We start from the raw sequence: 16101 nt of genomic DNA, 5'->3' as shown, positions 1-16101 counted from the left end.
TCGTTTCAGCAGTTGCCAGAGAGCGCCAATTAACAGGCGTCACCGCACTTGCGTAGCTACGATGGTATAGGAAGCCTGTATATTCGTACGTGCAGAACATTGAAAGATCTTACATTATTTCATAAAAGAAACAAGACATTAAAGGATACGCCAAGAGCATCGGAATTTCGTGGACCATACTAAAATGCCTAATTCAGCTTAAAGTGCATATGCATACGTCCAGATACGGATGCAAAGTTTCTTGGAGTACAAGTACTGTATTACCTCATGTTTGGTTCTTTATTATGGAGTAATGCAATTCGTGCTACAAGATGAAAATGAGCACTTGAAATGCAGCGAACAGTTGAAACTAGCCAATAGTGTGGAATTAAACACTTCGTTTCAAATAAGTTGACTGCCTCAGCAGAAAAGATTACTAAAAGCCAATTTTCTTTAGCAAACCGATAAAAATAACTTCATTGTTCTGCAAGGAGGGTAACGCTTGACTGTCAAAAAGTGGAAATAGAATAAAATCTGAAACTAATAAAATATTTTAGCCTTCTGTAGTTATGTGACTGTGTTTTGATTCATTTGATAGCTCCCAGCCACAGAAATCAGTTTTGTTTTCATTAGACATGAGAGCAGTAAACGAAGAGGGAACAGCAAAATCACTAAACATGAACAGGGGTCATGTGGAGACCACCCACCTCCCCACTACAATTCAAACTGCTCTGTGCATCAGCTATGGATATACGTTATTTCTGAACTGGGGCAGTACTACATAGTGGTGCCCCCTCCCTCGAGCATTTGAGGTGACTGACTGACTCCATGACACTACGGTCCTCTGAGGACTTTGGCCTCCTCAATCACAGATTTCCAATTGTGTGTGTCTTCAGCACACCTGTGCCACCTCCTCACTCCCACTGCTCTCAGGTCGGCTTCCATACCTTACAGCAATCTCACACGTGGTCGTTCTCTCCTCCTCCTCCTCCTCTCTCACCAGAATGTTCCATCATCATCTTCGGGAGCCTTTCTTCTGTCGCACGCCAGACATGTCTTTACCATCTTAGCCTTCCCATTTTGATTGAGGTTATCACATCAGGTTCTTTGTACAGAGCCCTTATTTCTTCATTAGTCCTAATTCTCCATATCTCCCCTTCTTTTACAGGACCAAAAATCTTCTTCAGCACTTTCCTTTCCCATATATTTAGTTTCTTCTCCAAAACCTCCATAAGTACTCATGTCTCGTCGCCATACACAAGAACTGGTTTGATCACTGTTTAGTACAGTGTCAGCTTTAGTTTCCTACTTAAGATTCTTCCTTTTGAGCATGGTATATAGTGCTCTATATGATCTGTCGGCAGCCGTAATTCGATCTGTTATATCTACCTTCACTTAGTTTTCTGGTGTTATTACTGAGCCTAGATAAATAAAGCTATCTACTCTTCCAAAGTCGTACCCTTCTAACTCTAGATCATGTGTTTCTTCTATCTCTCTCAGTTACCATACACTTAGTTTTTGTCTCATTAATTTCTAAACCAAAGTTCATGGCAGCGGCTTCAAACTCTTTGCAGGCTGATGTGAGCGCCTCCATACTTCTAGCACTTATTACTACATCATCTGCACAGGCTAAGATTTGCAAAAGTCTATTGTAAATATTGCCTCCTGGGTTTGTGGTTACTGATCTTACTGCATTCTCTAATAGCAAGTTGAATAGTAATGGGGATAGTGGGTTTCCCTGTCTTAGTCCTCCTTCCATTGGGAATGATCTTAACAGACATCCCTGAACTTTAACCTGGCTTTTACTGTTTTCCAAGATCAACTTCATTTTATTAGCTTCTTAGGAAATTTGAATACCTGCATGGTTTTCAACAGTGTTCATCTTTTAACTCTGTCACAGGCCTGTTCAAAGTCTATAAAGAGATGTTCTAATCTTACATTATATTCCTAAGTCTTCTCCAGCATCATTCGTATTGTCAGCTGTAGACCTCCCAGCTCTAAAACCTGCATGGTACTTGCCTAGAATCTTTTCTGCTCTTCTACTTACTTTCCCTGTTATAGCTGTACAAAGGATTTTGTAGGCGATACTAAGTAGAGATATTCCTCGGTAGGTCTTACACTGCATGCGTGATCCTTTATGTATAGGGCAGACGGTTGCTAACGTCCAGTCCTCTGGCATTTTCTCTGTTTTCCAGGCCATTGTAATTATTTTATGTACCCTCCATACTAATATTTCACATCTGTGTTTTATCATTTCTGCCGTTACCAGGAGCTTTGTTATTCTCAAGTTTCTTTATAATTACTCTTAGCCCTTTTATCGATGGTGGTTCTGTGTTCACTGCTTCTCATCTCCATCCACCTCTTGTTCTTCTTCAGTTTCTTCTCTAGCCCCTCCATTTCTTTCTCCACTAATTATATGTCTGTTTGACAGTAACACTTCAAAATGTTGTGCCCATGTTTCTATTATTTTTTCTGAAACCTGGAAGTCAAGGAAGGCAGGATTCGGTTACGATTGTGGATGGGGCCATAATCAGTTACAACACATTTATTTTAAAACGGTAATTCCAGACTCAGCAATAAATAAATATATCACATGTTATTAATGAAGGAATAAACAACTGTGTAATTAATAGTGCTTTCAGTGTGTTACAATTTACCAAATGAGCATAAAATACAGACACAGCAAATAATGTTTTAAAAACAAGCCAATGTGATCCCAATTAGAATTTTAAGGCAAATAACCACAGTCACGGCTGAAGGCATTTAACACCAAGAACGGCAATTATAAAAAAAAATTAACTAACATACCGTAAAACAATAGCAAAGGTTAATTTAAAAAGACAGGCAACTGATCACCAAATGGGTGAGACAGGCAACACTTGCGAAACCAAGTGGCGCCAGTCAACATGAGAAGAAGACAAACAACTGCAACCATGTCAACTATACAATATGGTCTGGCCTCCAACAGAGGATGGAAACCGACAAGCAGCACCAACACGAGCCGCAGCATGGCTCATTTTCCTGTCCAACTATCAAACTGCCTGTCATATTTCAGCATTTCCATCCTTGGCTGTTATCCTCTCTATTTATTCCACCCCATAAAAGAATTTCCTCCCCTGCTTATTTTCAAAGTTCTGTATTTCATCCATCCGTTCCCTTTCCTCTACTCTCTTTTTAATCCACACTAAATTCTTAGCTTTCTTTGTCGAGCTTGATTTCTACCATCTAGCACCTTTGACATCTCATCAAACCATCCATTTCTTTTCTGTTTTCCTTTTTCTCCAAGTACCTCTTGAGCTGTTGTATTTAAAGTTGTTTTAGTGTCCTCCCATAGTACATTGATATCCTTTCCCTCCATCCTGCTGATCTTTTGCAACTTCTCTTGCACTTAGTTCCTATACTCTTCCTTTTCCTTCTGATCTTTGAGCATCTCCACACTGTAGAACTTACTTTACCCCAACTCTTTAACTGCAATCCTTTCTAAGGTTTTGATTCTTACCAAAATATGGCCTGAGTCAATATCCACTCCTCGGTGGCTAATCGCATCCAAAATATCTGAGGCTTGCCATCCATCTATCAGTACATGATTATCTGATTTGTCATCAACCCATATGGCAATATCCAAGTCTCTTTATGAATGTCTTTGTTTCTGTGAGAAACATGTGCTTTTAATCACTAGTCCTTTGCTAAAAGCAAATTCAATCAGTTTCTAACCATTGTTATTTGATTCCAGGTGTTTACTATGACGACCTGCCACAGGTTGGTTCTCTTCTCTTTACCTAGTTTAGCATTACAATCCCCCAGAATAATTTTGACATCATACTTTGGCAGTTTATCAACATTTGAGGAAGGACACCAAAAATTTAAAAAATTGACTTTTCAAAAATACATTCATTTTGTAGCACACATCTTTATGTCTTACATGTCATTTGGTCTTAAGTGTGCCGAAGTGCAGTGCACGCCTCTTCTCACAGCATTCTTCTATAGCACGTCACTGTATTTCATTCTGTGGAATTCAAACGTGTAATAGTTTGTAATAGGCTAATATTGCAGCAATTGTAACATACACCAAATAAACAAAAATTTTTTGGCACAAATGGTCATTTTTATAACATGACAGAATATAATTCGCCAATAGCAATGTCAAATGCCTATTAGGCCTAATACAAGCAAAAAGTTTTATGAGGAAATAGTTCCACATTTCATTAATACGCTCTAGCTTCTGAAGCATGAGATCGAAAAGTAGTAGAAAGAAATTTTTATATAAATTTGGAATAGGCATATTCTTCAATAATTTGTGTGACGTCTCTGTTTCTTCTCCTTCCTTGTTCTAACTAACGATCTTGTCATCACTAATTCTGTAACTATTCCTACCAGTGTCAAAAATTACTCTCCAGTTAACTTCACTAACCCTGCCACAATAACCAGTTTAGTTAACCCATTTTTATTCTCCAGTTAGGCATTATTACATGTTCGTACAACACATTTTCACACTACTCGCAAAATAGAACTTTAGCGGCTGCTAGCTGGAAATGAAACAGGCCCTTACCAGTGTGCAGTCTGGCCAAAAATTTTCTGTCAAAATGTCAATTTCTTGGATACATCTAGAAGGTAATTCCTATTAGCCATTTATTTCCACTCTGGTAATCTGAATCTATTGATTTCGCTAGGTATTATAACAACGCTGATCATTCGCAAACCCAGTCAACCACAAACAGCGATTGGGCATTTACCCATTCGGCTGTTTTCCGCTCAGCTTGTATAGGCTCGTCCCCATTTGTCTGCAGTAAAGTTTATTTCTAGATGCAACAGGGGTTCCCGTGACAGAGACATCATGTACACTATGCACACATTCAAAAATCAACTTACAATTCATTCAAAAATCAACTTAGAATTCGTTCAAAAATCAACAGGGATGTGTTTCAAAATAGTATGAATGATCGATAGACCACCGTGCACTGGATGCTAAGTGCTTTGTGAGACAAGGTCTTTTTCCTCAAGAATATGAATTTGGCACCCCCCCCCCCCTCCTCCCCTGAAATTGCCATCCAGGGCAGATACCCTGGTTTATACCCTGGTTTGCCCCCGCCCCCTAGTTCCGGGCCTACTGCACATGCATGAATCTGGCAACTTACGTGCGTCAGTAATTTTTCTGGGTAGTATCTGGCTGCTTGCTGCCACTCCTTATACAGCTAACTGCCACAATTCTGCAGCCAGAAATGGGAGAAGGCACTATTCATATGCAACTCAACAGCACATGCACATGAGCTCGCTTGCAACTGCTCAAACGAATCTAATTAAGCAATTGTGATGTCACGCACATCAGAGGCAATTTTTTGTTGTGAAGCACTGCATGGTCTTCTTAAAGCCTTTGACATGTTTTGCTGTTGGCATATGGTTGTATGAGCACTGTATTTTTTTGTATATGGAGCGTTACCCCAGAATATTATGCCGTATGACATTATTAAATGGAAATATGCAAAATATATCAAGCTGCTGATCTCTCTCTCATACTGATGCTAAGTGCAAATGGGGCCGAACTAAGTTGTTTTAGGAGTTCCAAAATGCACTTTTTCCAGATCCAATCCTCATCAATATGGACACCTCAAATTTTTGAAGTATCCATACTACTAATTATTTTATCACGGTGTGTTACGCTTAACCTTCATGTAGTTCCTCTAGATATACAGAACTGAATATGTTGTCTTTTTTAAAAACTTAGTATTTTCTCAGAAAACCAATGGCACTGTTCACATCATTGTTAACAGTTTCCTGTGTTACCGTATATATACTCTGACTGATTATAAAACTATTTTCATCTGCAAAAAGAATTAATTCTGCTTGTGTCTTAGAAGGAAGATCATTTACATATGAGAGGAACAATGGCAGACCTAAGAGTGAGCCTTGGGGAGCTCAATTTGTGATTTCTTCCAAGTCAGAGGAATCTCCTCTGATTGTGTTGGCTTGATTACTAAGGGAGGGCATGACATTCAGATTATAGATTTACTTCAAACTTTGTACCCCTCTAGTGGTCCATTAGGACAACATAATGTTCTAGTTGTAAGGTGTACTACTTAGCCTATCTCTCTCTTTCATGTATATTTTTTGGAAAGTGGTTCTATTACTTACATTTACAAGACACTGAGAAGGTACTGTAATGAAGAAACAAGTGTATTTGCATGAATGTTTAATCTGCAATGTCATTTGGCTGTTCACTAACTGTAATTATTTCAACAAACATTTTGAACTGTTGACAAGTAAACGACAAAACACAAAGTTATCCTGAAAATGGATGACTGTTCTGATTTCAAAGTAAAGTCCGCTTCATGCAGAAGACTCTCACAGTACACAAATACATCTTTGAACTGGCATTTTTATAACTACATTATGCTTTAAATCTTAATGCATTCGTCATTTGCAGTAGTCAAAGAATCTGAAATCTCCATGTTTGCAGTAAATTATGTGATTTTCAAAAAACTTGCACATACACTATTTGTTCTCTAAAGTACACCTGACAATTATTTGTACATTACCCTTGTATTCTGGCATACTGTAACATTGTGTTATTGAATTAAGTTATTTACACCTCTATTTACTAATGCCTGACTTAGGCTTTCCAAGCCTGTCCCTCATCCTCAAAACCAATGCCTGCAGGTCGAAGTGTCCAGGTGCGAAGCAGTTCCGTGTACCTCCACCAATTGCAGGTATAAGGGATTTTAAAATCACGACAGGCATAAATTTTCAGGAAAACTTTATGCGTTTAGGTGTTTACTTGTCAATAAGAATAAATATAAAACTTGTAATTAATTAATATTAAGAACACAGCAAAATACCACCCGAAATTCAATAAAAGTTCAAGTAAATACATTGTTTTTTGCATTATCTGAGGAATGTCACATATACATGAAGAGGTCAGAATGATTCAAGACTACACCAAAAGTATTAAATTTTACAGGAGAGCAAAAGACAGATTTGGAAAAATTTATAAATCAAATTAATAAGGCTTAATGACTTCAAAACATGGTTATATTACTGCACCGTCCATTGAAAAATCAACAAACCACTTAAGCAATAGTAGCTATATTCAGTCAATACATAGTGAAATCTCATTTTTTAGAGACGCTTAGGCTTGAATCTTTCAGACCTTGGCAATGCAATGGTCCATATTCAACACACAGGTATTCAATGCATAGAAGTTCAAAAAATTAAAAATGTATAGCCATCACAAGTTGCATGTAACTTTTTCTTTATTTGACACATTTTATTCAACCAGCACTAGCATCCTCAGAACTGTGGAACTACAATTTGTTACCCTTCCACATTAAGTAACAAATTTAACTTACAACTTGGTGACTTATTGCCTGGCTAAGGGCAACTCGTTACAGATATCAGGCCAACATACACATAACGGACTAGGTTGGCTGCGTACGTTTAACATACACTCTCTGGTTAGGTGCATTCCAAGATTAAACAGCAAGACATACCAGTTCTTGTTGAGAGAGTCAAAGCCCTATCAATATGAACTTTCATTGACAGCTACCTCATTGTCTTGCATAAAACTACATAATACAAAAAACAGTAATACCAATAAACTATGGCAAACATTCACTGCTTTTTTGGGCATTCACACATACAAGACTAAAAAACATACCCAGTTACTACAATAATTTTAAAGGGACACAGTAAAATTACAAATGCCACTTTTACAGGCGTAATGCACATGTCATGTATATGGCAGTAAAACTAACCTGTATTAGCGTAGATTAAGCTTACCATTCATAGATGGTGGCACAATTCCTCTTACATCTACAACTATTAGCGTGCGGCATACGGAAGGAAGGTGTTTACAACATACATAACAAGTAACAAGTGGCCCCAGCCATGTAATGTAAGTTATGTTGAAAGTTGAACTCGTTAATTTATCTTATTGTATGGTGGTGTAACACTGTTTATTTCCACAGTTCTGAAGATTCTTGTGTTGGTCGAGCGAAATGTGTAAAACAAAAAAAAGTTGTATGTGACTTGTGGCGAATCTATAGTTTTAATTTCTAATGCATGCTGTTCCCCTGCAGGTAAATGCCTGCTCTTGCATAACAGTTCTCTGGTGATTTTCTCAAATTTTCATAAGGAGCACATCTTACTACTTGCACTTTATGTTACCCTAATGGACTGCTAGAAAGAGTACAAAGTTTAACGTAAATCTGTGATTAGAACTTAGTGACCTATTGTAAGTACAACTTTCTGCATTCTTTTGTTTAGACATGACATTATCCATTGGTTAGCTATAACAACAATTCTGTGAAACCTCACTTTATCTAGAAGAAGGATATAATGACAATTGTATAGACAAAAAATCTACTCACCAAGTGGCAACATGAGAAAACATATATAAAGGCATTAGAAATTAAAACTATAGATTCGCCACAAGTCACATACAACTTTTTTTTGTTTTACACATTTCGCTCGACCAACACAAGAATCTTCAGAACTGTGGAAATAAACAGTGTTACACCACCATACAATAAGATAAATTAACGAGTTCAACTTTCAACATAACTTACATTACATGGCTGGGGGCCATTGGCTCATTCTTCTGGCAGAAGGGTTGAAGGAGAAGGAGAAGGGATGAAGGAAAAGGACTGGCAAGGTTTAGGAAATGGGGAGAGTTCGGAAAAGTCACCCAGAACCTCACATAAGTGGAGATTTACCTTACGGGATGACAAGCAAAGACCGATTGTTGGGGATTGTATTTGCCAAAATTTGAAAATCTGAGAACTTAAAGTGGAGAGTGGGGAAAAACAAACAGGTTAGAAATAAAAAATTAAAAGGGACTGAAAAAAAGAAATAGTAACTGAAAAGAAATGCTGGGATCAAAGAATTTAAATGTAAGTAAGGCCAGGTGGGTGCCAAGAACCAAGGATACCTTAACACCAGTTCCAATCTGTGGACTTCCTTGTTCCCATCTGTGGAGTTCTAAGGAAACGGTGTCTGGGATCACGGATCTAGATGGCAAGTGGGTGAAACAGGCAGTGAGGTCACAAAAGTCATGTTGTATAGCAAGCTTTGCAACAGTTTATTGCGTGTTACTAGTATGTACCATCTGTCTACGCTCATTCATCCGAACTGATAACTTGGTGGTAATTATACCAATGTAAAACACAAACAGTGTCACCCTTACAGCTGATATCTGATGTTTCACAGATGGTGGCAAAAAAGAAGCAGAGGGGGAAGAAATGAGAAAAAAAAGGACAAGCAAGGGGGGAAAGAAGCTGTAGACTGAGAAAAAGCTCTTATATTACAAATTCTTGGTTCTCACCACACACCTGGCATTAATTTTCATTAATATATTTGGTCTCAGAAGTTGTTATCAGTAACAATTCTTTTTTTCCACTCCCTTTTAGTTTTATACATCTTTTATTTCTGACCTATCTATTTTCCCCACTCTCCAGCTATATCACATACAGTGCACTTAGCTTTCCACTCTTATTAACACTTGCACAATGTTCAGCCAGTAATCTCTGTCTTCTTTATTACTCTTTCTTCCACCTTTAAACTCTCACATTATCAAATTTTGTCCAGTGCAGTCCCCAACAATCAGTCTTTCTTTCTCATTCTATCCTCTTAAGGTCTCCCCTGAAAAGGATTCTGGGCGACTTTTCCAAATTCTCTCAATTTCCTAAACCTTGCTCATCCTTTTCCTAAATCTGCTTTCTTTCGCCTTCAATCCTTATACCTGAAGGAACCACTGGCTCCAAAAGCTTGTACATTTACTTAACCTACATGTAGGTTTTCCCCCCGTCACCACTTGGCGAGTAGATTTTTAAAGTATCCAATTACTTATATTTGCAAAAAATTGATTGTTTTCACTGATACAAAAGGATACTGTGCTACAGAGTGTCACAGAAAATAGCAACCTGTGTTATTTTGTTATTTAATGCTTGTAAAATTTCGTGAGCGAAAGTTTAAGTGCCATTCTCAGTTACGCAACCCTTCTGAAATCAAAAGTGAACAGCACAGCTGTATGTATTACAGAGTGCTGGTCTGGAGATAAAGAAATACAGCATGTAGTGCTATCGTGATAATGTTCAAGCTACTACTGCAGAACTACCTAAAAGGGTGTGGGATCATGTATTTGTATTAGGGGTGGCACATATTTTAAAGCCAGAAAAAGATCAGAACACTATTAATTTAGATAAACATTTTGAATTGTTAGCTGTTTAGCTATCGAAGCTAGACGTCTAATAGGAGTTAATTGTACTGTGTGTGTACTGTTCACATAGAGGCAATGTGGATTCTTTCTTCAACAAATTAACTAGTGCTGGAAAGACTCTCAGCACCCAAAACTAAACATAATATGTGGAAACATTGATATTAATATTAATACAGGGGTTGAGTATGAAAATTAGTAATGGCCTTCTAAACATTCTGAGCTATCAGCAGTGCACAAATTGTAAACAATGCTACTAGAGTATCCATAGGTTCAGCATTAGTCTAAGACCACATTCTTACAAACACAGAGAGCGGAAACTGAAAAGTGTTTGTAAGGCATTTTGGCCTTTCTGATCATTACTTAAAATAATAATGCTAAAGACACGATTGGGAAAACCCACAAAACTGCAGGTCTACAAAAGGAACTACATAGTTTTTTTAAGCATTTGTCAATCGCACTTGCAATGAAGAGTGCATCCTGCAAATAGCTGAAATTAATTTTTGAGGGCGCATTTCCACAAGTAGCTACTTCAACAACAGCATCTGGGGAAAATAGATACACAACTGTGTGTATCGGAAAGCCCTACCACATACTCAGATTTCTACATTCTTCACAAAGGCACTACCTACACCAATCCACAGCACCTACATTACTGCCACAAGTTAAAACAACAACAACAACAATAAAAATCTAGAAGGACACTACTAGTTGCAGAATATCACTAAATGACAAAATGATATATAATGTGAAAATATAAGCAAATTATTGTGGTATGTCATGAAACAAGAAACATTCAGGGGAAGAGACAAGTATACCAACAGGGAGATCAAAGATGGAGGTAGAACAATAGAAAATCCTCGGGAATTGGCAAATTTTATACATGACTCACTGGAAAAGTAGCAACAAAATCTACCTAAACCACATGTATCACTCAGAACAACTTAACACAAACACAATGATGAGGTTTTGTGCACAAAGGAGCCTGAAGTTCGCAGGAAAAAGCAGAAATTAAAAATAAGATGTCAGCAGCAGGTATGAATAAGACTTCAGTCTCCGTTCTACGCAAGAATGAAGAGCACACAAACCCCATTAACAAATGTAATAAATGAGTCCTTTAATTCATGTATTTTTCCAGAGTACCTAAAGTGTGCACGAATGGTGCCTTTACTAAAGAAAGGTAATAAAGAGAGCACTGAAAACTGCAGGCCAGTTTCAATAGCATCTGCATTCATGAAAACAACTAATCAGTCATGAAAGGTAGATCAATGAGTTTCATGATCCAATACAAGTTTCCCAAGTGGAATAAGTACAAAATTGGCTGCTATCAAGTTCACAAAAGTGGTACTCTAATAACTTGACAAGGATGATGGTCTTACAGAGGTATTCTTAGACTTGTCCTAGGATTCTGACACATGACCATAAAACATCACAGAACAAGATAGAACCACTAGATTAATTGCGTTTCCAGTCTGAGCTGTGAAACAGGATGAAAAAGGTAGGCATAATTCACATCTGCTAATGATCTTAACTCTTATTAGAGAAGGCACATGAAACCCTGAAAGATGTTTACAATTGGGCAGTAAGTAACAGCATGCATTTCAGCAAAAAGGGGGAAACCAGTTCTGTCACATTAGGCATAGGTAATGAATCTATAGATGGAGTAACAAACCAAGCTTTTAGGGATGAATATTGACTGATGGAATGAACACACAAAGATCCTGGCAAAAAAAAGTGTCATCACTACGTTTTCTGTTACACTTCTGTTTATCAAACTCTTTATGTCCTGTTCATAGGTTCATCACACAAGTGTACAGGCATACAATAAAAAGTTTGTCAATGTGTCATGCTCATCAAATTTAACTTCAATTTTGAAGCAATGGTCATGCTGCTTGTATTGTGTTATGAAATAATTTGACACTACTAGGAATGACTATCGAAGCAAAGCACTGTTTGCACCAACTTTAGTACTACTTATAAAGAAGAAAAAGAAACAAGATACTTCAACTAGGACATGGGTGAAAATGAGATAAATATGCCCCTGAAAATCTGTTAAAGGAAATATTACACTCAGAACCTGATGATTACAGCAGCTTTTCTTTTTTCTTTTCATTTTATTGCACTCCTACTTTTATACTGTGCATAGTACATTTGTTTTCTTCTTTACATCTTTATGCACAATTTATGGCTGAGAAACATTTCACTGCAGATTGCGAAGTCATCAACAAACATGTCAAAAAGTAGTGAATATTATGCAACTTGAAGTTATCAACCAACATGCTAACTATATTGTCATGCATGTTTTAAATATCATAGTATCCGGACTGAAAATTTTGGAGGGGAGGAGGGGTGTGTGATGATGTTATCCATACCTTGAAATGCAGTAAAAACATGAAAATCTTACACAGTGGGGGAACACAGTTCTTAAAAACAAAAAAAAAAAAAAAAAAAAAAAAAAAAAAAAAACAAAAAAAAAAAAGGCATGGGAAGTGAAGAAGAAAGAAAAACATTAGAACATTTCACTGGCTTTTCCAGCTCACAATCAATCAGATCTTCCATCTTATGTAAAACCTTGGACTACACTACAGATTAGTCAGTCTATAAAAATGACTCCCTTCAAAAGTTGCAATGACTATAAATCAGTTACAATGTCAGCAGTAACCAAACAAGGTCCTACCACATTTCAATTGCGTCAGAATCACAATAAAAGAGGAGGTAGCTGCTATCATACTCAAGTAGTGCATCTGAAAAAACACACACACACACACACACACACACACACACACACACACACACTACATAAACAAAGAATTAAGTTAATTTTCATATGTGATTTGAGTATGGAAAGAAAAGGAATACTAAATCCCAAAAGTCTTTTGCGGCCAGGAGACTAGACACATTGTAATGAAGAAAATTACAGAAGTTATTTCTAAACCCTTTCACCTGCATGATGTGGGCATCAGATTGGAGTCAAAAAGTCAGAAATAAAAATCAAACCAATTCTGAGAATCATACAGGCAGTTTACAATTTTATTCTGACAGCACGTTCCACACACTGGTAACCATTTCAAAACTTACCAGCATCAGTAAGTAATATGTATTATCATTATCTGCCATCAGTCCTATCACATACGTGAATGCTGATAAAATCCGAAAATACCATGTACCTTTCCCTTTATTACCTGGTGTATATGCATGTTATGCATCACTAGAGAAATTTCAAACCAGTCTTTATGTACAATATAACTAGCTTGAAACTTAACGTGCTCCTACAAATCAATGTTGAACTTAGTATGTTCTTTAAGCATATTATAAGCCTATATACTATGGACTTGTGGAACATACTGTCAATACAAATGCAAACTAATTGTTCCGAAAGACCATTAAAATTTACTTTTTTTCACATTATCCCAAGCTTTTCTTTCACTTAAAGGTGGCAGTTATCTAAGCAGCCAACTAGTTTAGTCACTATTTCAAAACCAATGTCCAATTTGTATGTTGAAAGTATTATCTCTATAGACAGTTTGAAGCAGTGTGAGTAATATACAAAATACGAATCACATGTAGGCACCTAGCAAATAGTAAATAAAATTGAAGAACTATACATAAAAACCTAGACATAAATAGGGCAAGAGTGATATCTGAAACATTAAGCAGTATAATGTACCCACAGAAAACACAATACACAATTGACATATTGAGGCATAACAGTGATTTTCCTCACTGACGGCAGTGAGGAGTAATCAGAATGTGTTTCTTAATTCCTTCCAAACAAATACATACTGTAAGTGCTTAAATTGTTGTTCAATGGTGTGTGAATTCCTAAGGGACCAAACTGCTGAGGTCATTGCTCCCCAGACTTAATATGCTACAGGTTACAACAGAGGGGGAAGAAATGAGTGGGACAATTTTTATTCTTCTAGTATAAATTACTATACACCTGTTAGCTAGAATAACATCAAATTTTTTTTTTCTTTTGCCAATAAAAGTAACAGTAAGCTCATACCTTAGCAGTAGGATCAGATGACTTTATAGACCGGAACGCAGAAAAAGCAGCAGTGCCGCCTCCAATCAATAAATATGGTACACACTTTGGTATATCTTTAGAGTCAGGAGGGGACTTCACAATTGGCTTTGTTTTGCCTGCAAATCAAAAGTTCTGTACATAGTAAAACTGAAGTAATACATGTACACCAGGATGTAAGTAAAATTACATACGTTTCTTTCCTTTGCGTACTACATCTCCTTTATCCTGCTGTTTCTGCTGAAGGAAGTGGTACAACTGAAACAGCAAATCAATAACTGTTTACATATTTTAACGAGATTGTCCGTCTACAGAGGACAAACTATCAATGTAAAATGATTATCTTACAGTGAACAACGAAATGGCTGCAAAGAGCAGTCCACCAATCAACTGCCGGGTGTATTTCTTTTTCGAGCCATCATCCTTTGGACAGACTTCCTTGGGAGGAACTGGCTTTTTCGTATCGCGACATTCCACTGGTTTCTGTGGGGGACACTTCGGCGTCTGCTTGCACGGGTCAGTAGAGTTACTTCTGAATGTTGTGAGACACAACCGGTATTTCTGAAAGTCTGGAACAGGGAACTCCAGCTAATAAGAACATAATTTTCAAACTATGTAGATGCGCCCGCAATTAGCCTGCCAATATACGAAAGCATAAACATCATGAGATTACTTCCTTACTAAAACACTGCTTGGTGTTAACCGCAAATTGGTATGACATTTGAGGTGTAATACGTAAAAATCAGCATATACGCCATTGATAATAAGCAGATACTCTATTTCACGCAGCAGTCCCTTACAGAAAACTATATAATTTAAAGTATATACCATTTACGTACCGTGAGTGGGACACCTCTGCAGTTTCCAAGGCCCAATCCCAGCAATGTGAGCAACGTATCTTATATTCCTTAACATTTTATTTTGCACAAATACCAGTAAAAGTCCTGTAATCTAGACACTTAAAAGACAATTTTGTTAAAAGTGACCTATTGATCCATCAGGGAATTCAACACAACTCCCCTACATTTCTAGTAATTACAGCACCAATAAGTGTCAACAATACCGTCGGTTTACCACGTTTATTTCAAATGCTCTTTGAGCAGCGTTGTATCTTTGACATTTTTATTATTCTCTGTATTTTGAACCTATTAGTTTCAAACGCACAGTTAGAGATCCGGTAATTAATTCAGCTAGTATGGTCTATCATAAACCTTTTACAAAACGGTATCAATGTCTACTCCCATTACTTGAATTCACTAAACGAAGCTACAGCTTCAGTCTCAGATATTATGAGCGGTGGTCGTTCTCAGGACGGGCTGCCTAGTGAAAGTACGTGGTTGGTTTTATCAGGGACGAAGCTTGTGTCGAATTTTTTTATGTCCTGCATGGAAATACATATCGCATTCATCTGAAAAACAAAGCAGTTACTTTCTTCTTCGCACAATGAAAGTTATAACTACATCAATGACTCAAGTGAAAAGGCCAAAGGTAAGATTTAACTTACGTACGATATAACAATATAAATATTGTAGTTTTGTTATGTTAGAGATACATTTCGTAGGTACGAGGTAACTGCTACGACGTACATTATTACTTTGCTTATTGTGAGATAAATATTTTCCGATAGTTTCAACATCGAGACCTGGAAAATTGAACAGTCATTAAAGGCCAACTCGCACTTGCCATCACGTCACTTCGTTCTGCGGTCTCATTCAATGAAAATAATAGCATAAAACTTTTAACTACCTTCCTAAAGCACTTGTATGTATAACATCACCACAGTCTATCTTGAAATTAGCGAAAGGATCAGGTATTTGTTGTTTGACCAGTAAGAGATCTGTCCAAATTTACGGAAAAAATACGCACCAGTTTCTATTTACAAACAATTTCA

General features: G+C 37.1%; 1 protein-coding gene across 1 annotated transcript in view; it reads right to left on the bottom strand.

Annotated features, from left to right (window-relative positions):
- Nucleotides 1–15612, bottom strand: part of LOC124622346 (apoptosis-inducing factor 1, mitochondrial) — a 119326-nt gene extending 103714 nt beyond the window's left edge. The window contains exons 1-4 of the mRNA XM_047148023.1: nt 15050–15612; nt 14559–14779; nt 14405–14468; nt 14193–14329 (exon numbers count right to left, since the gene is read on the bottom strand). Coding sequence (XP_047003979.1) covers nt 14193–14329; nt 14405–14468; nt 14559–14779; nt 15050–15125 — 498 coding nt within the window. The 5' untranslated portion in view covers nt 15126–15612. The remainder of the gene's footprint in view (nt 1–14192; nt 14330–14404; nt 14469–14558; nt 14780–15049) is intronic.
- Between the last annotated feature and the right edge of the window lie 489 nt (nt 15613–16101).

Source organism: Schistocerca americana, chromosome 7 (genome assembly GCF_021461395.2).
Source record: "Schistocerca americana isolate TAMUIC-IGC-003095 chromosome 7, iqSchAmer2.1, whole genome shotgun sequence".
NCBI lineage: Eukaryota > Metazoa > Arthropoda > Insecta > Orthoptera > Acrididae > Schistocerca > Schistocerca americana.
Note: the sequence above shows the minus strand (reverse complement) of the source record. Positions and strands in the feature narration are given on the sequence as shown.